Genomic DNA, 19,740 nt, shown 5'->3' on the forward strand with positions numbered 1-19,740 from the left:
CTTATATTTGTATAGTGCCTTTAACATGATAAAATGCCCCAAGACACGTCATAGGAGCATTATGAAAAACTATGACACAGAGCCACATAAGGTATTAAGTCAGATGACCAAAAGCTTGGTCAAAGTGGTAGGTTTTAAAAGGAGTGCCTTAAAGGAGGAAAGTAAGGTAGAGAGAGGCAGAGATGTAGGGAGTGAATTCCAGAGCTTCGGACTGAGGCAGCTGAAAGCATGGCCACTGATGGTACAGCAATTAAAACGGGGGAAAATTGAGAGTCCAGCATTAGAGGACTGCAGAGATCTGAGGGTTGTGGGGCTGGAGGAGATTACAGAGATAGGGAGGGGCGAAGTCATGGAGGGATTTGAAAACAAGGATAAGAATTTTAAAATCAAGACCTTGCTTGACCTGGAGCCAATGTAGGTCAGCAAGCAAAGGCGTGATAGGCGAATGGGATTTGGTGCATGTCAAGACACAGGCAGCAGAGTTTTGGACGACATTAGGTTTAGAGAGAGTAGAATGTGGCAGACCAGCCAGCAGTGTGTTGGAATAGTCAAGTTAATCATCACACAAAAAAGCAGATATTATCTGGGTATTATCACAGTCCTTCTTGTTGGAGATTGCTGTGCACAAATTGACTGCCGCATTTCCTACATGACAACTTCAAACGTTGGCTGTAAAGAGCTTTGGCACATCCTGAGGTCAGGAAAAGCGCCATGTAAACGCAATTTTAATCTGTCCAGTGATTCATGCCTCACCCTGAAGTCCGCCCACTCTTGGGTTTGTGGGCAACACATGACTGTAGCAATCTTCAGAAATTAGTTAAGTTTTCTGCTGAAGAGCCGGCATGATGCCAGTGGTTTGCTATCCTGTGGTTCCAGTGATGTGGAATTTGACACACCATACCAGACTTCAAGAGAAAAACTGACTAATGGATTCCTGTAACTTGGCCCCAATACACAGGGCCCACAGTTAAACCTCAAAAAGGCAACTGCAAAATAACTTGAAACATAAGTAGAGGTGCCGCAGTGAACAGCTGACTCAAGGGACTGTCTAGAACAGTAAAACAGCTTCAGTTCCCACTCGGTGGCCCCACAGGAAATGTCAAGATTGAGAAAAGGCCATTCTGCCCATTCAATGTGTAGCCCAACTCTCCCATTCATCCCCATTCTGAATGTCCAACACATTACTGTTTCCACTAAAGGAAGGAAATGTATCCATTTAGCACCTTAGAGAAAAATGAATACTGGATGAAATGAACTATTTTGAAGTGCAGTCACTGTGCTAGCCTAAAAAAACGTTAGCAGCTATTTTACACAAATTGAGTATTGCTGGAAATAGAGACATTTTGTTGAAGCTTTTCGTCTTGCACTCATCAGGGCAATTCGCAAGAATACCAATGTAGGGAAAGCAACAGATTTATACTGTATGAGAAGAGAGTGCTGATTGGTAGAGGCGTTGCTATGGAGCATTTACCATGGAGAATGGATGCTCCATGGCAACGCCTCTACCAATCAGCACTCTCTTCTCATACAGTATAAATCTGTTGCTTTCCCTACATTGGTATTCTTGCGAATTGTCCTGATGAGTGCAAGACGAAAAGCTTCAACAAAATGTCTCTATTTCCAGCAATACTCAACTTCTGTACTACCAAACGACTGTACAGTTTACACACAGCAAGGCTGCACAATCAGAACTGAGGCAAATGGCCAATTAATGTGGGAGTTTTTAAAATGGGGAATTAATATTGGCCAGAACATCAGCTTTTCTTCAAATGGTGCCACAGTGTTATAATGCCCACCAGAACAAGCAGACAGGGTCTTCATTGAAAGTCTCACCTGAAAGCGAGCACCTCTAAGAGGGCAGCATCGGCAAAGGATGATCTGGTTGCCACCTGCCCAAGCCCAGTCTTGTGCTCACTGTCCAGCTCCACTCTTCAGAGGTACCATCTTTCAGATGGGACATTAAACTGAGACCTCTGTCTGCTCTCCCAAGTGGACTTAAAGAATCTCTCCCCAGTGTCCTGGCCAACATTAATCTCTCAATCAACATCATTACAACAGATTATCTGGCCATTATCTCATTCCAATTTGTGGGAGCTTGCTGTGCACAAATTGGTTGCCGCAGTTTCTACATTACAAATGCGACTACAGCCAATGATATAGCTGTTGAATTGTAAAGTGCTTTGGGATGTCCTGAGGTCATGAAAGGTGCTATATAAATGCACCAAGTCTTTCTTTTTACAGGCTATTGGGTAGCAATTAACAGCAGTGGCCATGGCACAATGGCTTTCCCCTTGACACAGAAGGCCAATTGTAACCCCAGATGAGATTAGCTACTTCATCAAAGATCAAACCTGGGATCTTCCTCGTCAGTGCCACGGCAGTAGAAGTGATTACCCACAGAGAGAGCCGGAGGAAAGTGATCTTGCCAGTAGACTCCAGTACTGTGTAGCTGAAACCCTAGCTGTTGCTTTAAAAGGAGTCAGCTAAACGCAATTATATAATGGACTGTGGAAGACCCCAATATTGGTCTTGAATTAGAATCAGCTACAGTACTTGTACCATCCTCTCCAGGTGCCTTCCCATTCAGGAGAAGAAAATCACTGCTTTCTTCAGGACTGAGTATAGCCTTAGTTATCTCAAATCAATAAACACAAAGAGGCCACCATTTGACAGACAACACAATCCCCAAAAGCATTGGGTCAATCATCAGAATAAAATGGTAGAGAGTGTTCAGGAAGAAGTCTTCCAGAGGCCCATGCTAAAAGGCCTACAGCACAGCTGTTCTGGGAGATTGAGAGCTCAGTTCTCCTGCGCACTGTAAAGCACAAAAGGGTAGTGTCTTTACATTGGAAAAGGCTTCTCTGTTGTGAGTCTCTACAGTTAGTGTTTCTGCTGTGTCGGCAGTTTTAACACAGCCTTGCATTTGGCACTGGGAAACTCTGCTGCTCAGTATTAGTAATAATTTCATATTCATGCATTAAGATTAAGAGAGCACCAAACCAAGAGTTCAGCACTGAATGGGTGATTTGACTTTTGAGAGAAAAGCAACATTGACTGATATGGGAAATGGAAATATTATATGAAGGGGAGGAATTCGCTATTGCAAGGCAAGGGTTATGACGCACTGTTGGGGCCCAGTAGAGGGAGCTTTGTTGTGCATCTGGTCTGTACTTTTCCAATATGGCTTCCAACATATGAATGGGTGCTTAATGCAGCAGATCAGTGCCAAAACTAATACAGAAAGGGCCTTTTTATAATAAAACTCTGCTCACAACTACAAAAACCTTCAATTTGCTGCAGAACTGCTTATTTAAAAAAAACATCCCTGTTGGCTCCGTGTCTCTTTAAGGAAACATGCAATTAATTATTTTTTGTTTAAGCTGTTAAGGCAAGAAACAAGTGCATATACACACCCCGAATCACGCAGACCCCCAAAACATCAAATCATCTCCCCCCCCCCTCACTACCCCAAAACACCTACCCAACGAAACACCCTCCCTGGAAAAATACCAACCCAACACCAACCCTCTCCCCAAACACCTACCTTGTGGGGTGGGGGGGAAAAGGGGGCTGACAGCAGCCACAGCAAGGAGCAAGTGAGACACCAAAATTAGTGAAGGGGAGACCAACGCCTTCCTCGAGGGGCTGGGGGAGGGAAAGCACGGCGTCATTTATGGCACAGAAGGAGGCCATTCAGCCCATCGAGTCCATGTTGGTTCTCCATGGAGCAATCTAGTCAGTCCCACTCCCCCACTCGATCCCCACGGCCCTGCAAGTCTATTTTCTTTACGTGGCCATCCAACGTCCTCTTGAAGTCATTGATTATCTCCGCTTCCAACACCCTTGTGGGCAGCGAGTTTCAGGTCATTACCACCCGCTGTATAAAAAAGTTCTTCCTCAAAGTCCCTCTCATCATCTCCCCAAAACTTTTAAGCTGCGTCCCCTAGTCCTTGTACCATTAGTTAATGGGAACAGTTTTTCCTCACCTAACTTAACGTTCATTGAGATTGTGGCAGATCTGTGACCCAACATCCACAGGACTTTTCTTTTCAATATAAAGATAATGGAAACTGGTTCGCGCTATCTACCCAATTGAAAGGCAAGCGACAGAGACGCCAATGAACTGAATGATCAGCAATGTTCCGATACATTGGTCACTCCTTGTAGCATACCATCCCTGGGCTGAAATGGTGACTTGGTTACAAGAGAATGATTTTTATAGGCTCCCTGCAGAGTCAGACTCCTATTAAGTATTTCCAGCATCATCAGAAGATTTCCAAAGCCTCATTTAGTTCGTACACCTTGGTAAATGCCACGTCAATGAAAATGAGCTGTGGTAGCCCCCAAAATTGAGACAACATGCTCCCCCCCACTCGAGAGTTAAAGCGGAAATGTTGTTTGAAGCCTGCCTCTATTATCTCATGTTTATGGGTTGTTGGCATGGAAAGCATTACTGTCACATACTGTAGGTTTCTCCCCATGTGGAATGCGCAGGAGTCAGCAGATGGCTGCTTGGCTTGGGACGACGGTGAAACAATTGACAGGAGGATCAAGGGTGCTCAAGGTCCAGCAAGAACTAAATGGGTGATCGTAATGTTTATAAGTCAGAATATAAAGCGTGGATGTTAGAATGTTCTCGATGCAAGACCAGACCACTCAACTATTATCACAAGGCCCTTCGAGAGTGCTAGCATGCATACGCGATAAACACACACAAATAGAGACAGAGGAAGAGAAAAAATTAAGGGGGAAAAAGGTTTTAATAGATGGAATTCAGTTGCAGGTTCTGGGTTGGATGCAAAGTCCTTGATTGAAGCTAAGTCTTGCAGTTCTCGTTGGGGCCCAGTGCACACTTTCAAACTTATTTAGCTGGTACCAGAAGGCTGCAGGAGTCGGCGGCCTTGAGGTTTAAGTTACTTCCGTGGGTCCCTGGAACTTTGCGAGTGAGAGACAGACACACACACACACACACACACACACACACACACACACACACAGAGGGAGACCTTCCTCCTTGAAGTTCAATTGCAGTCTCTTCCTTTCTGTTCTGTGAGCACAATTCAATTAACTCCAGGCTGGCCAGCAGGTTAGTCATGTGACTAGCTCCCTGTTTGAAACAGCCTCTCCTGCTAAGTTTGTGGATTCCTACGAACGTACCAGACACTCTAGTGGGGGAGGGGGGGGGGGGCGGGGGGGGGAATGTGGAATGCTGGCTCTTACACAGTCAATGACTCTCAATGTCTTTTGATCATCACTATTGACAAACCCCATCTGGCTTATTGGATCAGGGAGTACTCTCATTCTCTTCATGCAACGGTCTTTTAGAATGCAAATGTGCAGCCATGCATTCAGCCACTGTTCTGTGGTAATTTTAAAAACAAGTTTTTACAAAATTTTATTTAGAGATACAGCACTGAAACAGGCCCTTCGGCCCACCAAGTCTGTGCCGACCATCAACCACCCATTTATACTAATCCTACATTAATCCCATTACCCTCTCATCCCCACCTTCCCTCAATTCCCCTACCACATACCTATACTAGGGGCAATTTATAATGGCCAATTTACCAAACCCGGGTCTCTAGAGAGCTGTGAGGCTGCGGTGCTAACCACTGCGCCGCCCTTATGTTCAATGTCCAGTAAGCATTCAAATAATGTTCCATATGATGAAATTAATATATTTCCATCTGGCAGGTGTGGTTCCCATCGCATCTTGCATTTTAACACTACTTATATTATGACTTCCTAATGTAGCTTTATATTTTAGAACAAAACATCCTTTTGTCTCGCTGTACACGGGGCTAAACTTTACAGAGATTACTCACATTGGTCAAGTGACTTGCTTGCAGCATTCCATAAGTGACAGTGGGATATGTCTCGAGGATGGGGCATTTTGGACTGAATGTAGCGTTCCCGTTGTGGGTCCCAGCAGCGGACCTGGAAACGGGTGCCCATGTTGTGCGTGAAGTGTGTGGCCAGCCGACTGGGATTACACAGCAGACAGCCGCTTTACATAATGGAGGTGCAGGGCACATCGTAATACGTGACGGAGGCAGGCTCCAAGGCACTGACTGCGGCACACCCGAGATATAGCCCACCAACCTCTTGCACTCAATAAAATGTCCACCCGTCACCCATGCAGAGTGATCTCGTACTATGCCCACTGGACCCTTGCACCCATTACTATGCCCACCGGACCATCTCACCAGAGACCAAGCCCAGCCGTGTAGATTGCACAGCACTGCAAGCCGGCAATGGCTTCAGCTCCCCTTCTTCCCTTATCCACTGCTCCCCATGACTGCCTTCCCATTGCGGCACTGAGGCCTTGGTGCCACCGCCTTTCAATAGCCGGGGATCCGAAGGCAGGCGAGGACTGCCCATCGTCCACTTGATTCCAAAACCCCCCACTGAATAGTGACCCGTTGCATGCTAATATATTACAATGACCTGTTCAGCAATTCAAAAGGCAGTCCCATCGCGTCGGAGTGGCAACGCTGCCTTGGAGCTTTCCTGCCACTGACTAAATCCGGAATCAACATCAGATTTCCAGGCGGACGCATCCGACGTTATTCTCCAGCCCATCACACCTCCAATCCCGCTCCAAACAGCCTCACAAAATTCCGCCCTTTAATACAACATGTAGCATATATGGTATGGTGATGTAGTCGCAACAATATGGTGTCCCAGAAAATTGTGGGACCTGGGATTAAGAACATAGGAAATAGGAGCAGGAATAGGCCATTCGGCCCCTCGAGCATGCGCACACCATTCAACTAGATCATGGATGATCTTCTACCTCAACGCCATTTCCCCGCATTATCCCTTGATATCTTTAATATCTAGAAATCTATCACTCTCGGTCTTGAACACACTCCATGATTGAGCCTCCACTACCCTCTGAGTGAAGAAATTCCTCCTCATCTCAGTCCTAAATGGTCTACCTCTTATTCTGAGACTGTGTCCCCTGGTTCTAGATTCCTCCCCATCCAGGAAAAACACCCTTCCTACATTCTGTCGAGCCCTGTAAGAATTTTGTATGCTTCAATGAGATCACCTCTTAATCTTCCAAACTTTAGAGAGTCTCCTCAATCTCTCCTCATAGGACAATCCTGCCATCCCAAAAATCAGTCCAGTGAGCCTTTGTTGCACTCTTTCTATGGCAAGTATATCCTTCCTTAGGTAAGGAGACCAAAACTGGACACAATGCTGCAGGTGTGATCTCATCAAGGATCTGTACAATTGCAGCAAGACTTCTTTACTGTTGTACTCATATCCTCTTGCAATTAAGGCCAAAATACCATTTGCCTTCCTAATTGCTTGCTGTATCTGCATGTTAGTTTTCAGTGACTTATGAACAAAGACACCCAGGTCCCTTTTGACATCAACACTTCCCAATCTCTCGCCATTTAAGTAGAACCCTGTATTTCTGTTCTTCCTACCAAAGTGACCCAACTCATTCCCCAGAACCAGATCCAGCAGTGCCTCCTTCTTCATTGGGCCAGACACATACTGATGTCGAAAATTCTCCTGGACACACTTCCTAAACTCTTCCCCCTTCTGCCCTTTACACTGTTACTATTCAAGTCTATATTAGAATAAAGTCCCACACCATAACTACTCTATAATTCTTGCACCTCTCTATAATTTCCTAGAAAATTTGTTACACTATATCTTTCCTGCGAGTTGGTGGACTACAGAATACACCCAGTAATAGTACCTCCATTGTTTCTTAGCTCTCACCGATAGACTCCATCTTTGACCCCTCTAGGACATCTTCTGTCTCCAGCACTGTAATGTTCTCCTTAATCAATATTGCTACCTCTCCTCCTTTATTTCCTTCCCTATCTTTCCTGAACAAGTTGTATCCCGGAATATTTAGCACCCAGTCCTGCCTTTTTTTTCCTTGAGACAGGTCTCCGTTATTGCCATGACATCATAGTTCCCACACGGCTATCTGCGCCTGCAGCTTACCAACATTATTTACCACAATCCGCACATTCACATACATGTACAGTAAACCGAATTAAGATCTTATTACATTGTCACTAATTTCTACCTCCCAGCTATGAGGAGCTGCATCTTTTAGAAGTGTCAGTAATTAGGCCCTCTCAAAGTCACTATAAACCTCCAAACTATTAGTATTCTAACCTACTTTTTAAAAATGAATCAATGCTCCTCATACATTGGTTTTACAGTCTCAGGGTTGCCACACACTTAGCAAGGTTCAACCTGCAGAGGAGGTTAAGGGAATGAAACTAGAGGGAGCCTCGCATTGTGTGCCCATGTCAGTGTGGGGGCACAGTCAGGCAACACAATCAATCAGCAGATAAACAAGAATCCACCTCACATGGCATGCAACATTCATTTAGTTACTTCATACCTGTCGGAGAGTTAATCAGCTGAAGAACGAGAGGTCGTCTGGTCACAATTCCAGATCCACGAGGAAGGAAGTCCCTGAAAATGCGAATTGGAGACATTTGAACATCATTTCACAGGAAAAGTCACAAATGGGATGAAAAGTGCAAAAAAAAAAAATCCAAACTCTCTCTTTCTCAGGACTTGCCGTGGTCTGTGACCACAAAGAGGCCAGGATGTTGAGGGCATCAAACCACCTCATCATATGATTTCCACACAATATTTTAGGATTACATCTCTTACACAAGTCATTCTTTCTCTGGTTTATGGATGGTGTGCAGCCCAGAGAGAAAGCGGAAGGCTGATTCTAGGCCCCTACCAATGCAACTCTGAAACCAGCCACGAGCAAGGACATGACAGGGGCCTGGGTATCTTGCTACTCCTCCCTCTCTCCAGTTGCCCTACGCCGTAGAGGGAAAAAAAAAAAAAAAAAAAAAAAAAAAAAAAAAAAAAAAAATCGCTCAATCCCGCTTTTGGCTCTTTCTTGTTGCAATGTGATTTAGGTAAGGTAGACAAAGAAAAGCTGTTCTTATTAGCTGCTGGTACAAGGACTAGGAGGTCACAGATTTAAGGTTGTGGGCAAGAGATACAATGGGATGCGAGAAAAAAAATTTTTACGTAGCGAGTGGTAATGACCTAGAAATCGCCACCTACGAGGGTGGTGGAAGCAGAGACGATCAATGATTTCAAAAAGAAAATTGGGCACTTGAGGGAAACAAACTTGCAGGGTAACGGGGATAGAGCGGGGGAAATGGGACTGACTGGATTGCTCTACAGAGAGCTGGCATGAACTCAAATGGGCCGAATGGCTTCCTTCTGTGGTGTTATGACTATGCACAAACTGAAGAAAGAGAGAGGGTGAGGATAGTTTTAACTTGTGCAATAGAGACTTGCAGGTTGATAGGTAAATTGGCCATTGTAAATTGCCCCTAGTGTAGGTAGGTGGTAGGAGAATGGTGGGGATGTGGTAGGGAATATGGGGTTAATGTAGGATTAGTATATATGGGTGGTTGCTGGTCGGTACAGACTCAGTGGGCTGAAGGGCCTGTTTCAGTGCTGTATCTCTAAATAAATAAATATAAATAAATTAGAGTGGTAAAGAAACAGCAACCCATTTTTACGTCTCTGCCAATTTTCATTGGCTTCAATGATCAGAGCAGCCATTTTACTCCACTCATGGGCAAGTTCCTTATAACCCGTACACCCGTCTGTATACGCGAGTCTCAACACTGACCAGGAGAAGGCCTAGGGAGTTATACAGCACGAGACATTGAAGGTCCATGACCAGAGCCCCGAGGATACTGCAACAGCAAATAAAGTGTAATACATCCAAACAATACATACTATTCTCTGCATCAAACCTTGGACAGGCATCATCTAGATTACTGTATTTGGTCACCTCACATGACTACAGGATATGGAGGCCCTAGGTAAGATTCAGAGCTGGGGCAATTTACTCCATAAAAGTACAGACCTCAAGGAGATATGGTTGAGGTTTGATTAAAATAAATGAAAGGATTAGACTTGGTCCAACTGAATACGTTAGGAAGAACCCAAGAACATAAGTGTAGGTTTTGTAAGCACAGAACTAGCTGAGATGCTAGGAGGTATATTTCGCAGTGAGTCAGCAACTTCTTGAACAGGTTGCCAGCACATGCAGTGAATGCCAATTCGCTGCAAACATTCAAAAGAAAGCTGGGTGAGTTCCCAAGAGTGGCCAACTTAACTAAATATACAAGCTAGGTGGGTCGTTTTGAGAGGGTGGGGGATGTCCCTGTGGTTTCCCCAAACTTGTCTGACCACCAGAGGCAGTTAGGCAGGAAAATCCCGAGATTTCTTAAAATTAGCCTAAAGGTTTCTCCTGCCTTTCCCAGGAAGTGGTGTGACCAGCTCGGGTGGGGCAAGACCACCTGAGAGGGCAGATGGGGCCTCAGTCTAACGACTCATCCAAAAAGACAGCACCTCTAACAGTGTGGCACCTCCTCAGGACTGCACTGCAGTGTCAGCCTAGATTTTGCACCCAAGTCTTTGATGACAAGCTTTTTTTTAAAATATTCGTTCACAGGACGCGGGAGTCACTGGCTAGGCCAGCATTTATTGCCCATCCCTAATTGCCCTCGAGAAGGTGGTGATCTTCTTGAACTGCTGCAGTCCTTGGGGTGTAGGTACACCAACAGTGCTAGCAGTTTGATACAATTGAGTGGCTTGCTAGGCCATTTCAGAGGGCATTTAAGACTCACCCACATTGCTGCGGGTCTGGAGTCAAAAATAGGCTAGACCAGGTAAAGATGGCAGATTTCCTTCCCTAAAGGACATTAGTGAACCAGATGGATTTTTATAATTAAAAAAAAAATCAACAATAGTTTGATGGTCATCATTAGAGTAGCATTTAATTCCAGATTTATTAATTGAATTCACATTTTACCATCTGTCGTGGAGGGATTCAAACCCTTGCCCCCATAGCATTAGCCTGGGCTCTGGATTACTAGTCCAGTGACATTACCACCACACAACTGCCTCCCCCTAAAGCTTGAACCCACAGCCCTGCATCTGAGGCACGAGAGCTGCTGATGCAGCCATGGCTAAAAAAAACCCAACCACAGATGGAGCCACCACTCTCACACTCCCCTCTGTGCACTGTGTTTTTCAGTATGTAGACTGGCGGGACAGGGGAGGTAAGGGACCCGGGATGATTGCGCAAGTCCGTGAACTGCAATTATTGTACGGAGTTATCTTGCCCGATACCTTGGAAACAGAAACTCAAACATATCAGGGAGTTTGATTCTCCAGCTTTGTTGCCTCGTTCCCCCTCCTGGTTCTATTACTACAACAACTTGCATTATATAGCACCTTTAACATTAATACAACATCCCAAGGCGCTTCACAGGAGCGTTATAAAACAAAATTTGACACAGAACCACATAAAGAGATATTAGGACACGTAACCAGAAGCTTGGACAGAGGTAGGTTTTAAAGGAGTGTCTTAAAAAGGAGGAAAGAGACGTAGAGAGCCAGAGGGGTTTAGATGGTGCATCTGCACAGTGCCTATAAATGAGTGGAAATTTGGTATTTTCTAAGCAAATACCAATATGTAAGTATACAAAAACTAAGATATTTTACAGCCCATAACTGCGCCAATTAATTTACTGCTCCTTCAAACTCACAGCATGAGGCTTACTTTAATTAAGCATTTCCTGCAGGAGGTAATAATCCTGATTGTCGGCCTGGCCATAATGGATGGCTCCTGTCGAGGAAGCTCACTTCAACATAATGCGGCGAGCTTCCTCACTCCTGACTGCCTCCACAAGATATCCTCAGCTGGAGTAGCTCTGCCCATCTTATCCATCCAGAAAGACCCTACAGATCCCACCCCCTCCCCTTCCAATCCCATTATCAAACCATTTCTCAGATCGATTCTGCTCCACGGACCATCCTTTCCACGTATCCACCACTTAGGCTGCAAATACCTTCACAGTGAGTTCACCTTTCTCTGATTTGAGCCGATGACCTCTTATTTTCCAGTCATGGCCTAACTTAAAATGAACTTCTACACCATTTATTTGGCATGGAATTCCTGGGAGACACTCCCCCTCCCACCAGAGTTCCGCCAGCAGAACGGGAAGATCTCCGAAGGTTTTCAGCTGCCAAGAAATCAGCTCTGAACCATTTCCAGCATTTGCCCATGTGACTAAAGGCGGAGGCAAAAGATTCCGTGACACTAATCCGAAGAGCAGCAGGGAAGTTCTCCCCGGTGTCCTGGCCAATCTTTACTCCTCCATCAACATCAGCAGAAACAGGTTGTTATCTGGTTATCACATTGCGGTTTATGGGAGCTTGCTGTGCATAAATTGGCTGCCACATTTCCTACATTACAACAGTGACTACACTTCAACAGTACTTCATTGGTTGGAAAGTGCTTTGGGATAACCTCAGTTCAAGAAATCTGCTAGAGAATTGCAAATCTTTCTTTTCAGTGATTATAGTCAATCAGTGGTCTAAGCAGTAAACAGCAGAGTTTGTGTGACTTCCGCTTTATATCTTGCTATTTGTGCTGTGTATGTCAGCAATCTATTAACGTTGTTGGTTGTAGCTCTGCAGTGATGTTGAACTCCAAGTAACCTTGATGTTTGTATCCTTTCCTTCTGATTTTCTCAAAAGTACTGACTGCTGCAAAAGTACAGTTTTCATGGGCACCAGCTATCCCATCCCACTACCTCACCAACTACGCATTCTTCACAAGGGAATTTAGACAGGGAGTCTTAACCAGGCTATTTGACCATGGAGTGATAATACAGCAGAGCCCAATTCCATTCTAAACCACATTTGACACACCTTCCGGCAAAGTATTACAAAGTATTCCTCAGCAGCGGGAATCTAGCTCCTTTATTCCCTCCACCCCACGGGCACTGTACCCAATTATCACATCATTTAACACTGTCCACTGACATCAACTAACAGAGCACAGACCATGGACTGAACCTGGGACATTCCTGATCTAACGGGGTCAGAAGTCATTACAAAAGCTACAGCTTTTCATTCTGCTTAAATCAACCAATTGTTGGATCCATTTGATTGATTCCTGAAATGAGGGTAGTCCTATGGGGAGAGATTGATTAGCCTGGACCTATATTTACTGGAGTTTAGAAGAATGAGGGGTGATCTTATTGAAATGTATAAAACTCTTTAGAATACATGTCAGAGTAGATACGGAGAGGCGGTTTCCTCTGGCTGGAGAGTCTAGAACTAGGGGATCGATCATTTGTATTTGTTCATGGGATGTGGGCATCGCTGGCTAGGCCAGCATTTATTGCCCATCCCTAATTGCCCTTGAGGAAATGGTGGTGAGCTGCCGTCCAAGTGGGGTAGGTACAACCACAGTGCTGTTAGGACAGATTTTGGACTGATGAGGAGACATTTCTTCATTCAGAACGTTGTGAATCTTTGGAATTCTCTACCCCAGAGAGCTGTGGATGTTCATTGAGTATGTTCAAGACTGAGATTGATGGAATTTTTGACTCTAAGGGAATCGAGGGATATGGGGGACCGGGTAGGAAAGTGGAGTTGAGATCCAAGATCAGCCATGATATTGAATGACGCAGCAGGCTTGAGGCGCTGTATGGTCTAGTCCTGCTCCGATTTCTTATGTCCTTATGTCCATTACATAATAGTAATCTACTTACAAGCCTCCATGTGTAGGCCAAGGGTTGCCAACCCTCCAGGATTGTCCTAGAGTCTCTAGAAATGGAGGATTAATCTCCAGCGCACTGCAGCAAGCAAACCCGGAAGAAAAATCATGGGGACATTTAAAAAATCATATTCATTGAACACTTTTGTTTAATTAGTTATACAAATATTGAGGATGAGCATTTGACTGGGAAGGGTGGACGCTGGAGATCTGATGAAACCTTCAGGAGTACATTCAATCAGAGCGTGTCAAGCAAGTCTGTGGTAGCCAACTCTGGTCCCTTGTATTCCTGGAAGTTTCATCACATGACCTTTTACCTCAACTGTTCCGCCCCCATGCTCCCACATTGGACACCCAACTTGTCCATCTTCATGTTGTCCTGCCTGCTCATGCCAATTGGATGATAATTGTCAGCCAAAAACAACCTATTCCCCCATCCCATCATTTTCAATATTTTTGTAACTGTTCCAAGAAAAAGAAACATTTTTTTTTAATGCATCCTCTGCTTTTAATTCCCCACCCTCGAGTTGCTCATGGAAGTGTTCAAGAGATTAATCTTCAACTGATGAAGACTTCAGCACAACCCTACAGGGTTGGCAATCCCAGGTAGGCCCTAGAGTTTAATACAGGGTTTACCTTGCCACTATGGATCTTCCGATACACCTGTCCAACAATTAAAACACTTCAAACTATGACATAGTCCATATACATGAGAGATCACAATCCTCAGGTGGAAGGGTGGGAGATGATGAGCCTCATGCCAAATGCAGGAGGGTTTGAAGGCCTGATTGGGAAAAAGAAAGTAGGCCCCAGGCACCACAGGATTGGCAGTTATGGGATCTGGGACATTTTGAGGATTGACAGTTTATCATCAGGCAATAAAGGAATTAAGGTCACAACCCCCCCCCCCCCCTCCCAACCCCATTACCATGGCAACAGTAGCCAGTGATCCATCTACAGGCCTTCAGTTAGTCAGCAGAATAAAGCTGAGCCACCCCATCCCCCCAGCCCATCTCTAGGGCTCGAAGAAGAGATGATTTGGCAACACATATTAAAGTAGCAGCTGCCAGAACGAATTTGCAGAGGCGGCTTAATTGCAAGGACCTGTTACTGGCGACAGGCCAAGGAAAAAACAGATTACAGGGCTTACTCTGAGCTCACCGGTCTGTCCTATCACCATCACCTGAGCAGACAGCCGTGTTTCTACATTTGTATTCCCCCAGGGAGGAGTTTAATGACAAAATCTACCAACATCGTTTTTCCCTTTCCTGTCCTGATGTTGGGATGTGTTTTTGATAGTGAGCGGAGGTAGGCACTCAACAAGATGCATCGCATTGGAACCTGACTCTGCCCTCGACAGACATCCACATGCCTGCGACTTCCAATCACTGGAAAAGCAATCGAGAAACAGGATCACTGGCTGATTTTCACCATTCTGTCCAGGGACAATGGCCAACTGCAATGTCCCAATCCCTAAATTAACGGAGGTCAGCCAACTCAGCACAAAGTAATGTCAAAACTTGGGATCTTGCTGACCTATACTGCTTACACCAGGTACAGTACTTACCCCACAGAGAAACTTAGTATTAAACGGTCGCCATCTTATCATAGAATGGTTACAGCACAGGAGGCCATTCGGCCTGTTGAGCCCATGCTGGCTCTCCATGAGCAATTTAGCGAGACCCACTCCCCCACACTTTCCCCGGGCACCAATTCCCTTTTGAAAACCACAATTGAATCTGCCTCCACCATCTTTTCAGGCAGTGCATTCCAGATCAGAACCACTCGCTGTGTTTAAAAAAAAAAAGAGGTATTCCTCATATCGTCTTTGGTTCTTCGCGCACAAACGCCCTCTAAACACGTCAGCAGGTCAACCGTACATGATGTCCCTTTGGTTCAGATACTGAGGAAAGCTATAGATCACTTTCATCATAAGGAATGTTTGCTAGCATTTTATAGAAACAGGAGAAGGCCATTCAGCCCCTGGAGCCTGTCCCACCATTCTATTAAACCATGACAGATTTGCATCTCAACTCCATTTACCTGCCTGGTCTTCATATCCCTTGATTAACTAATAAATCTATGCATCGCAATCTTTTGAAAATTTCAATTGTTCCAGCAGTCACAGGCCTTTATGGAAAGAGTTCCAGATTTCCACTGCCTTTTGTGTGAAAAAGCACTTCCTAGTTTCACTCCTGAATGGACAAAGTCTAATTTTAAGATTATGTCCCCTTGTCCTAGACTCAGCCACCAGAGGAAATAGTTTCTCTGTATCTACCCTATCAATTCCTGATTTGATCACCCCTCCACTTTCTAAACTTAGGAGAATACAAGCCAATTTTCCATAACTTGCCTTCGCAATATTCTCAGGTTCTTGTATAATGCTCCAAGCCCCAGTGACATTCTGGCTGAATCTGCACTGCAGCCCATCCAGGGACAATATTTCCTCCCTGTGGTGGGGTGCTCAAAACTTAGCATGGTGCCCCAGATGAGGTGTGGCCACTCCTTTTAGAAGAAATGGTCACCAACTCAATCGCAATTTGGTTTTGATGCAAAGAAATGACGAGGGAAGGCTGCACACAATGAAACGACACAGGCTTGTAATTAACTTCTCATGTGGCTGCGTCCATCCCCTGCCTGCACACCCCCCTCACACCCCACCCCTCCCCCTCCCCATCCTGTCCTCTATCCTGGTCAGCTTTATACAAAACAATATCCACAGCTTTTAACTTAGAAATTCAAGTTGCTTATGGAGTCTCTCTGCCACTGGCAAACTGCAGGGGAAAGACCTCCGCTGTGCCTTAATGACATCATAAAGAGAGGGAAGCTTCCCTGACTTCATTATTACTAGCACAGTCAAAGCATTTAAAAAAAAACTATAAGTTCTTAGCCACAACCACCAAGCTGAGGAGATCAAACACTTTAATCACGAAGACTCAAAGAGCCCGACAAGTTGTCATCGAGTAGTCAATAGATGCCACCCAAAAGCATCAAGTAACCCACAAAATCCAGAGCGGAACCACAGCACATTGCACAGTTACCTACCAAGGCATCAGGAGAGCTGCTTTTCCCACTTTCTTGCAGAGTACAGACTAGGATGTGTTTCTTTCCCATCTCAGGGCACAGAGTCATTTCTGGTGCCCCTACTATCTCCCTGGATGAATTCAGCTAACAGAGCGTAGAAGAGTGAAAAAAAAAAACCCAGAAACCTGCTGCTCTACATCACCACCAGCACATTTACACCCACATCACCATCCAGGAGCTGGCTTCCGATTTGAATTTTTTTTTTTAAATAAGGTCATCGAGCGTCGAGATGTCAGGAAGGAGACCAACACCGAAACACAAAAGGGCTTCCAGTCAGGCCTCAACAGTTCTTTCAAGAGAATAAATAAATGCACAGAGGGAAAAACAAAACGAATCGGTCACAAATGTGCTTTGAAAGCGCAAGTATTCCTCCCAAATGGTTTTAATGTCAGTGAAAACAACGAAGAATGGCCCAGTAAGATCAAAGGAGGTTGCTGACCAAAGTGAAAAGTACACAACACTGCAGGGTCACCTGGTACTACAGTATTGAACAAGTCAACATCACTCAGTGATGGGCAGCTGGCCAGTTAGGTTCTGGCAGCTTTTGCCTTCATCACTTTAATCTGGAGTGCACGAGCTGTATTTTGAAACACATCAGATTAAAATCAAATGGTATTTTCCTCTGAGCTTTCCAACCCTTTCACTGCCAGGGATGCATGGCCTGAAAGCCATAGCTGAATGCAAAAAGACGTTCCTTTCCCCTCACTTAAAAAGTATTACACTCCTTCACCTCTCCCCACCACCTCAAAAAGGATGAAATTCTGGAGATTATAATGATCATAGACTTAGAGTGACTGTCTGGCTTATCTACATCCCTTAACAGCTGATGTCAAGCCTCGGGATCACTGAGCAGATTAATGCAGGTGATCATCATAGACCTCAGTTCTGTATGCTTCAGGACATCCAGCACCAGCTCGTATTCAGAATGCCACTGGAGTTTGCCCGCAGGAAGACCGATCTTGGTTCAGGTGGTGATTGGGAAGGGAGCTAAAAGGCAGCAACACCAGTGAACCCCAACACAAACGCTGCCACATATCACTGCATGGTGCCATGTCAGTGGTCATTCTCGTGTCCCAGAACTCTGCATTCCTCAGATTCTGGCCTCGTGGTCATCCTCCACTCTCTTCAGCCCACCATTGGTGGCCATGCCTTCGCTCTCTCTCTCCTCCTTTAAGACCCTTCTTAAAACCTACCTCTTTGACCAAGCTTTTAGTCAGCTGCCCTCTTTGGATCACACTCAATTTCTATCAGATTACATGCCTTATGAAGCACCTTGGGATATTTTACAATGGTAAGGGCACCATATAAATGAATTCAAGACAACTTAAATCTGAAGAATTAGGCATTTGCACAACCCAATCTCAGGCATTGCCAACTCCAGCGATGGCTGGCAGTGCCAATCGCAACCTTGTGTACTTGCTCTGAGAGGTGGGAAAGAGAGGAGGCATACATTACCAATCCCCTCCAGATAAATGCAGCCATTCCAACCTAGCAAAGGGCCGAAGGGGAACAACCCTCATCTCAAACCCAGCTGAAAGCTTCTGATTGAAGGAAACCCCAGGATTTGAAGCTGTATAGGAAATTACTGGGAGAGTCCCAGTGCATATGGGATTGACATCTGGTTAAAATGCTTACTTTTTTTTTGGCATGCCTGTTGCAAGGTGAGGGATGCCAAGGCTGGGAATATTTCCCCAATTCGGTCATCCAGTGTTGAGTTGCCAACTCTTGTTAGGCATATCCCTGGAGGATTCGTCATTTAACATCCCACTCCATCCTTTTCTCCAACTCCACCCAGATATCTTTATAACAAAAGTGTTCAAAGTAAATCAAAAAACATTTCTTTTTAAATGCCCCCATAATGGTTCTCCTGGGTTTCCCACATTGCTGTGCAGAAGATCAATCTTCCATTCCTAGAAATTCCAGGAATTGGCAAAACTAACCGTGTCTAGGACACAGCGTTAACCTCCTTTTGCTCTTCCTTGGCCACTGGCCATGGACCCAACCATAATCAGGGTCAGCGTTACCATTTCCCACACCAGCGAACTTCGCGGCCAAATCGAAGACCCCCCCCCCCCCCCCCCACCCTTTATATCGCTAGCTGGAGATCACCCTGCTTTGTAAAGGGATCAAAGCTCCGGTGCTAGGGACAGAAATATCCTCCTACAACCAAAGTTTTGCATGTGCCTCCAACCACAGGCACAACCACTGGAGGAGGCGCTGTTGAAGAGGACAACTTTCAGGGGGTGGTTTGGAGGAACCCACCTCCTCCCTCAACTTTTGTCATGAGTATCATCTTCCTCTGTTGCCTGTTCTACATTCTTGTGTTCAACGACACCCCAACATTTTATGCAGATCTGCATCTCTTCCTGTGACCAAAATTGCAGCCAACAACAACTGGAAACACTTGATGTCATTTAGCATCAGAATGCCAATTCTTATTTAGCCACAGACTCCTCTGCCGATCAGTATAGAGCAGCTGTGTGCCTCGACTTGTGCTACTGGTCTATATGGACCCACTGTACTGTTGCCCATCCTCATACTGAAAGCCATCTCTCACATTCTCCTCGGTACATGGGCAACTCCAATATGAGCAGTGCAGGCTTTCATTCCCCCAATTACTGCTGGTGACCAACTCAAAACAGCTCTTCAAAGTTGCGGAGCATCCAGGGAGGAGGGACTTCAGTTACAAGGATAGATTGGAGGAGCTCGGGCTGTTCTCCTCACAGAAGAGAAGGTTCAGAGGAGATTTTGAACACCTCTATCAAATCATGAAGGGTCCAGACCGAGTAGATGGAAGAAACTGTTCCCATTGACGGAATGGTTGTGAACCAAAGGACACCGATTTCAGGTGATTGGTAAAAAGAACCAAAGGTGACTTTTTTTCTTCAAATGCAGCCTGTGGTTAGGATCTGGAATGCATTGCCTGCGAGTGTGGTGGAGGCAGTTTCAATCATGTCTTTCAAAAGGGAATTGGATAATAAGAGGAAAAAAAAAAAAACTTGCAGGGCTTTGGGGGAAAGGGTGGACGAGTGGGAGTAGCTCTGGCAGAGGGCTGG

At 45.2% G+C, this 19,740-nt stretch overlaps 1 protein-coding gene across 1 annotated transcript in view; it reads right to left on the minus strand.

Moving 5' to 3' along the window:
- The window catches only part of LOC137347632 (dynamin-1-like), a 224,562-nt gene that overhangs the window by 156,522 nt on the left and 48,300 nt on the right, over positions 1 to 19,740 (minus strand). The window contains exon 2 of the mRNA XM_068012240.1: positions 8,381 to 8,454. Coding sequence (XP_067868341.1) covers positions 8,381 to 8,454 — 74 coding nt within the window. The remainder of the gene's footprint in view (positions 1 to 8,380; positions 8,455 to 19,740) is intronic.

The sequence above is a fragment of the Heterodontus francisci genome, chromosome 32 (assembly GCF_036365525.1).
Source record: "Heterodontus francisci isolate sHetFra1 chromosome 32, sHetFra1.hap1, whole genome shotgun sequence".
NCBI classification, from domain to species: Eukaryota; Metazoa; Chordata; class Chondrichthyes; order Heterodontiformes; family Heterodontidae; genus Heterodontus; species Heterodontus francisci.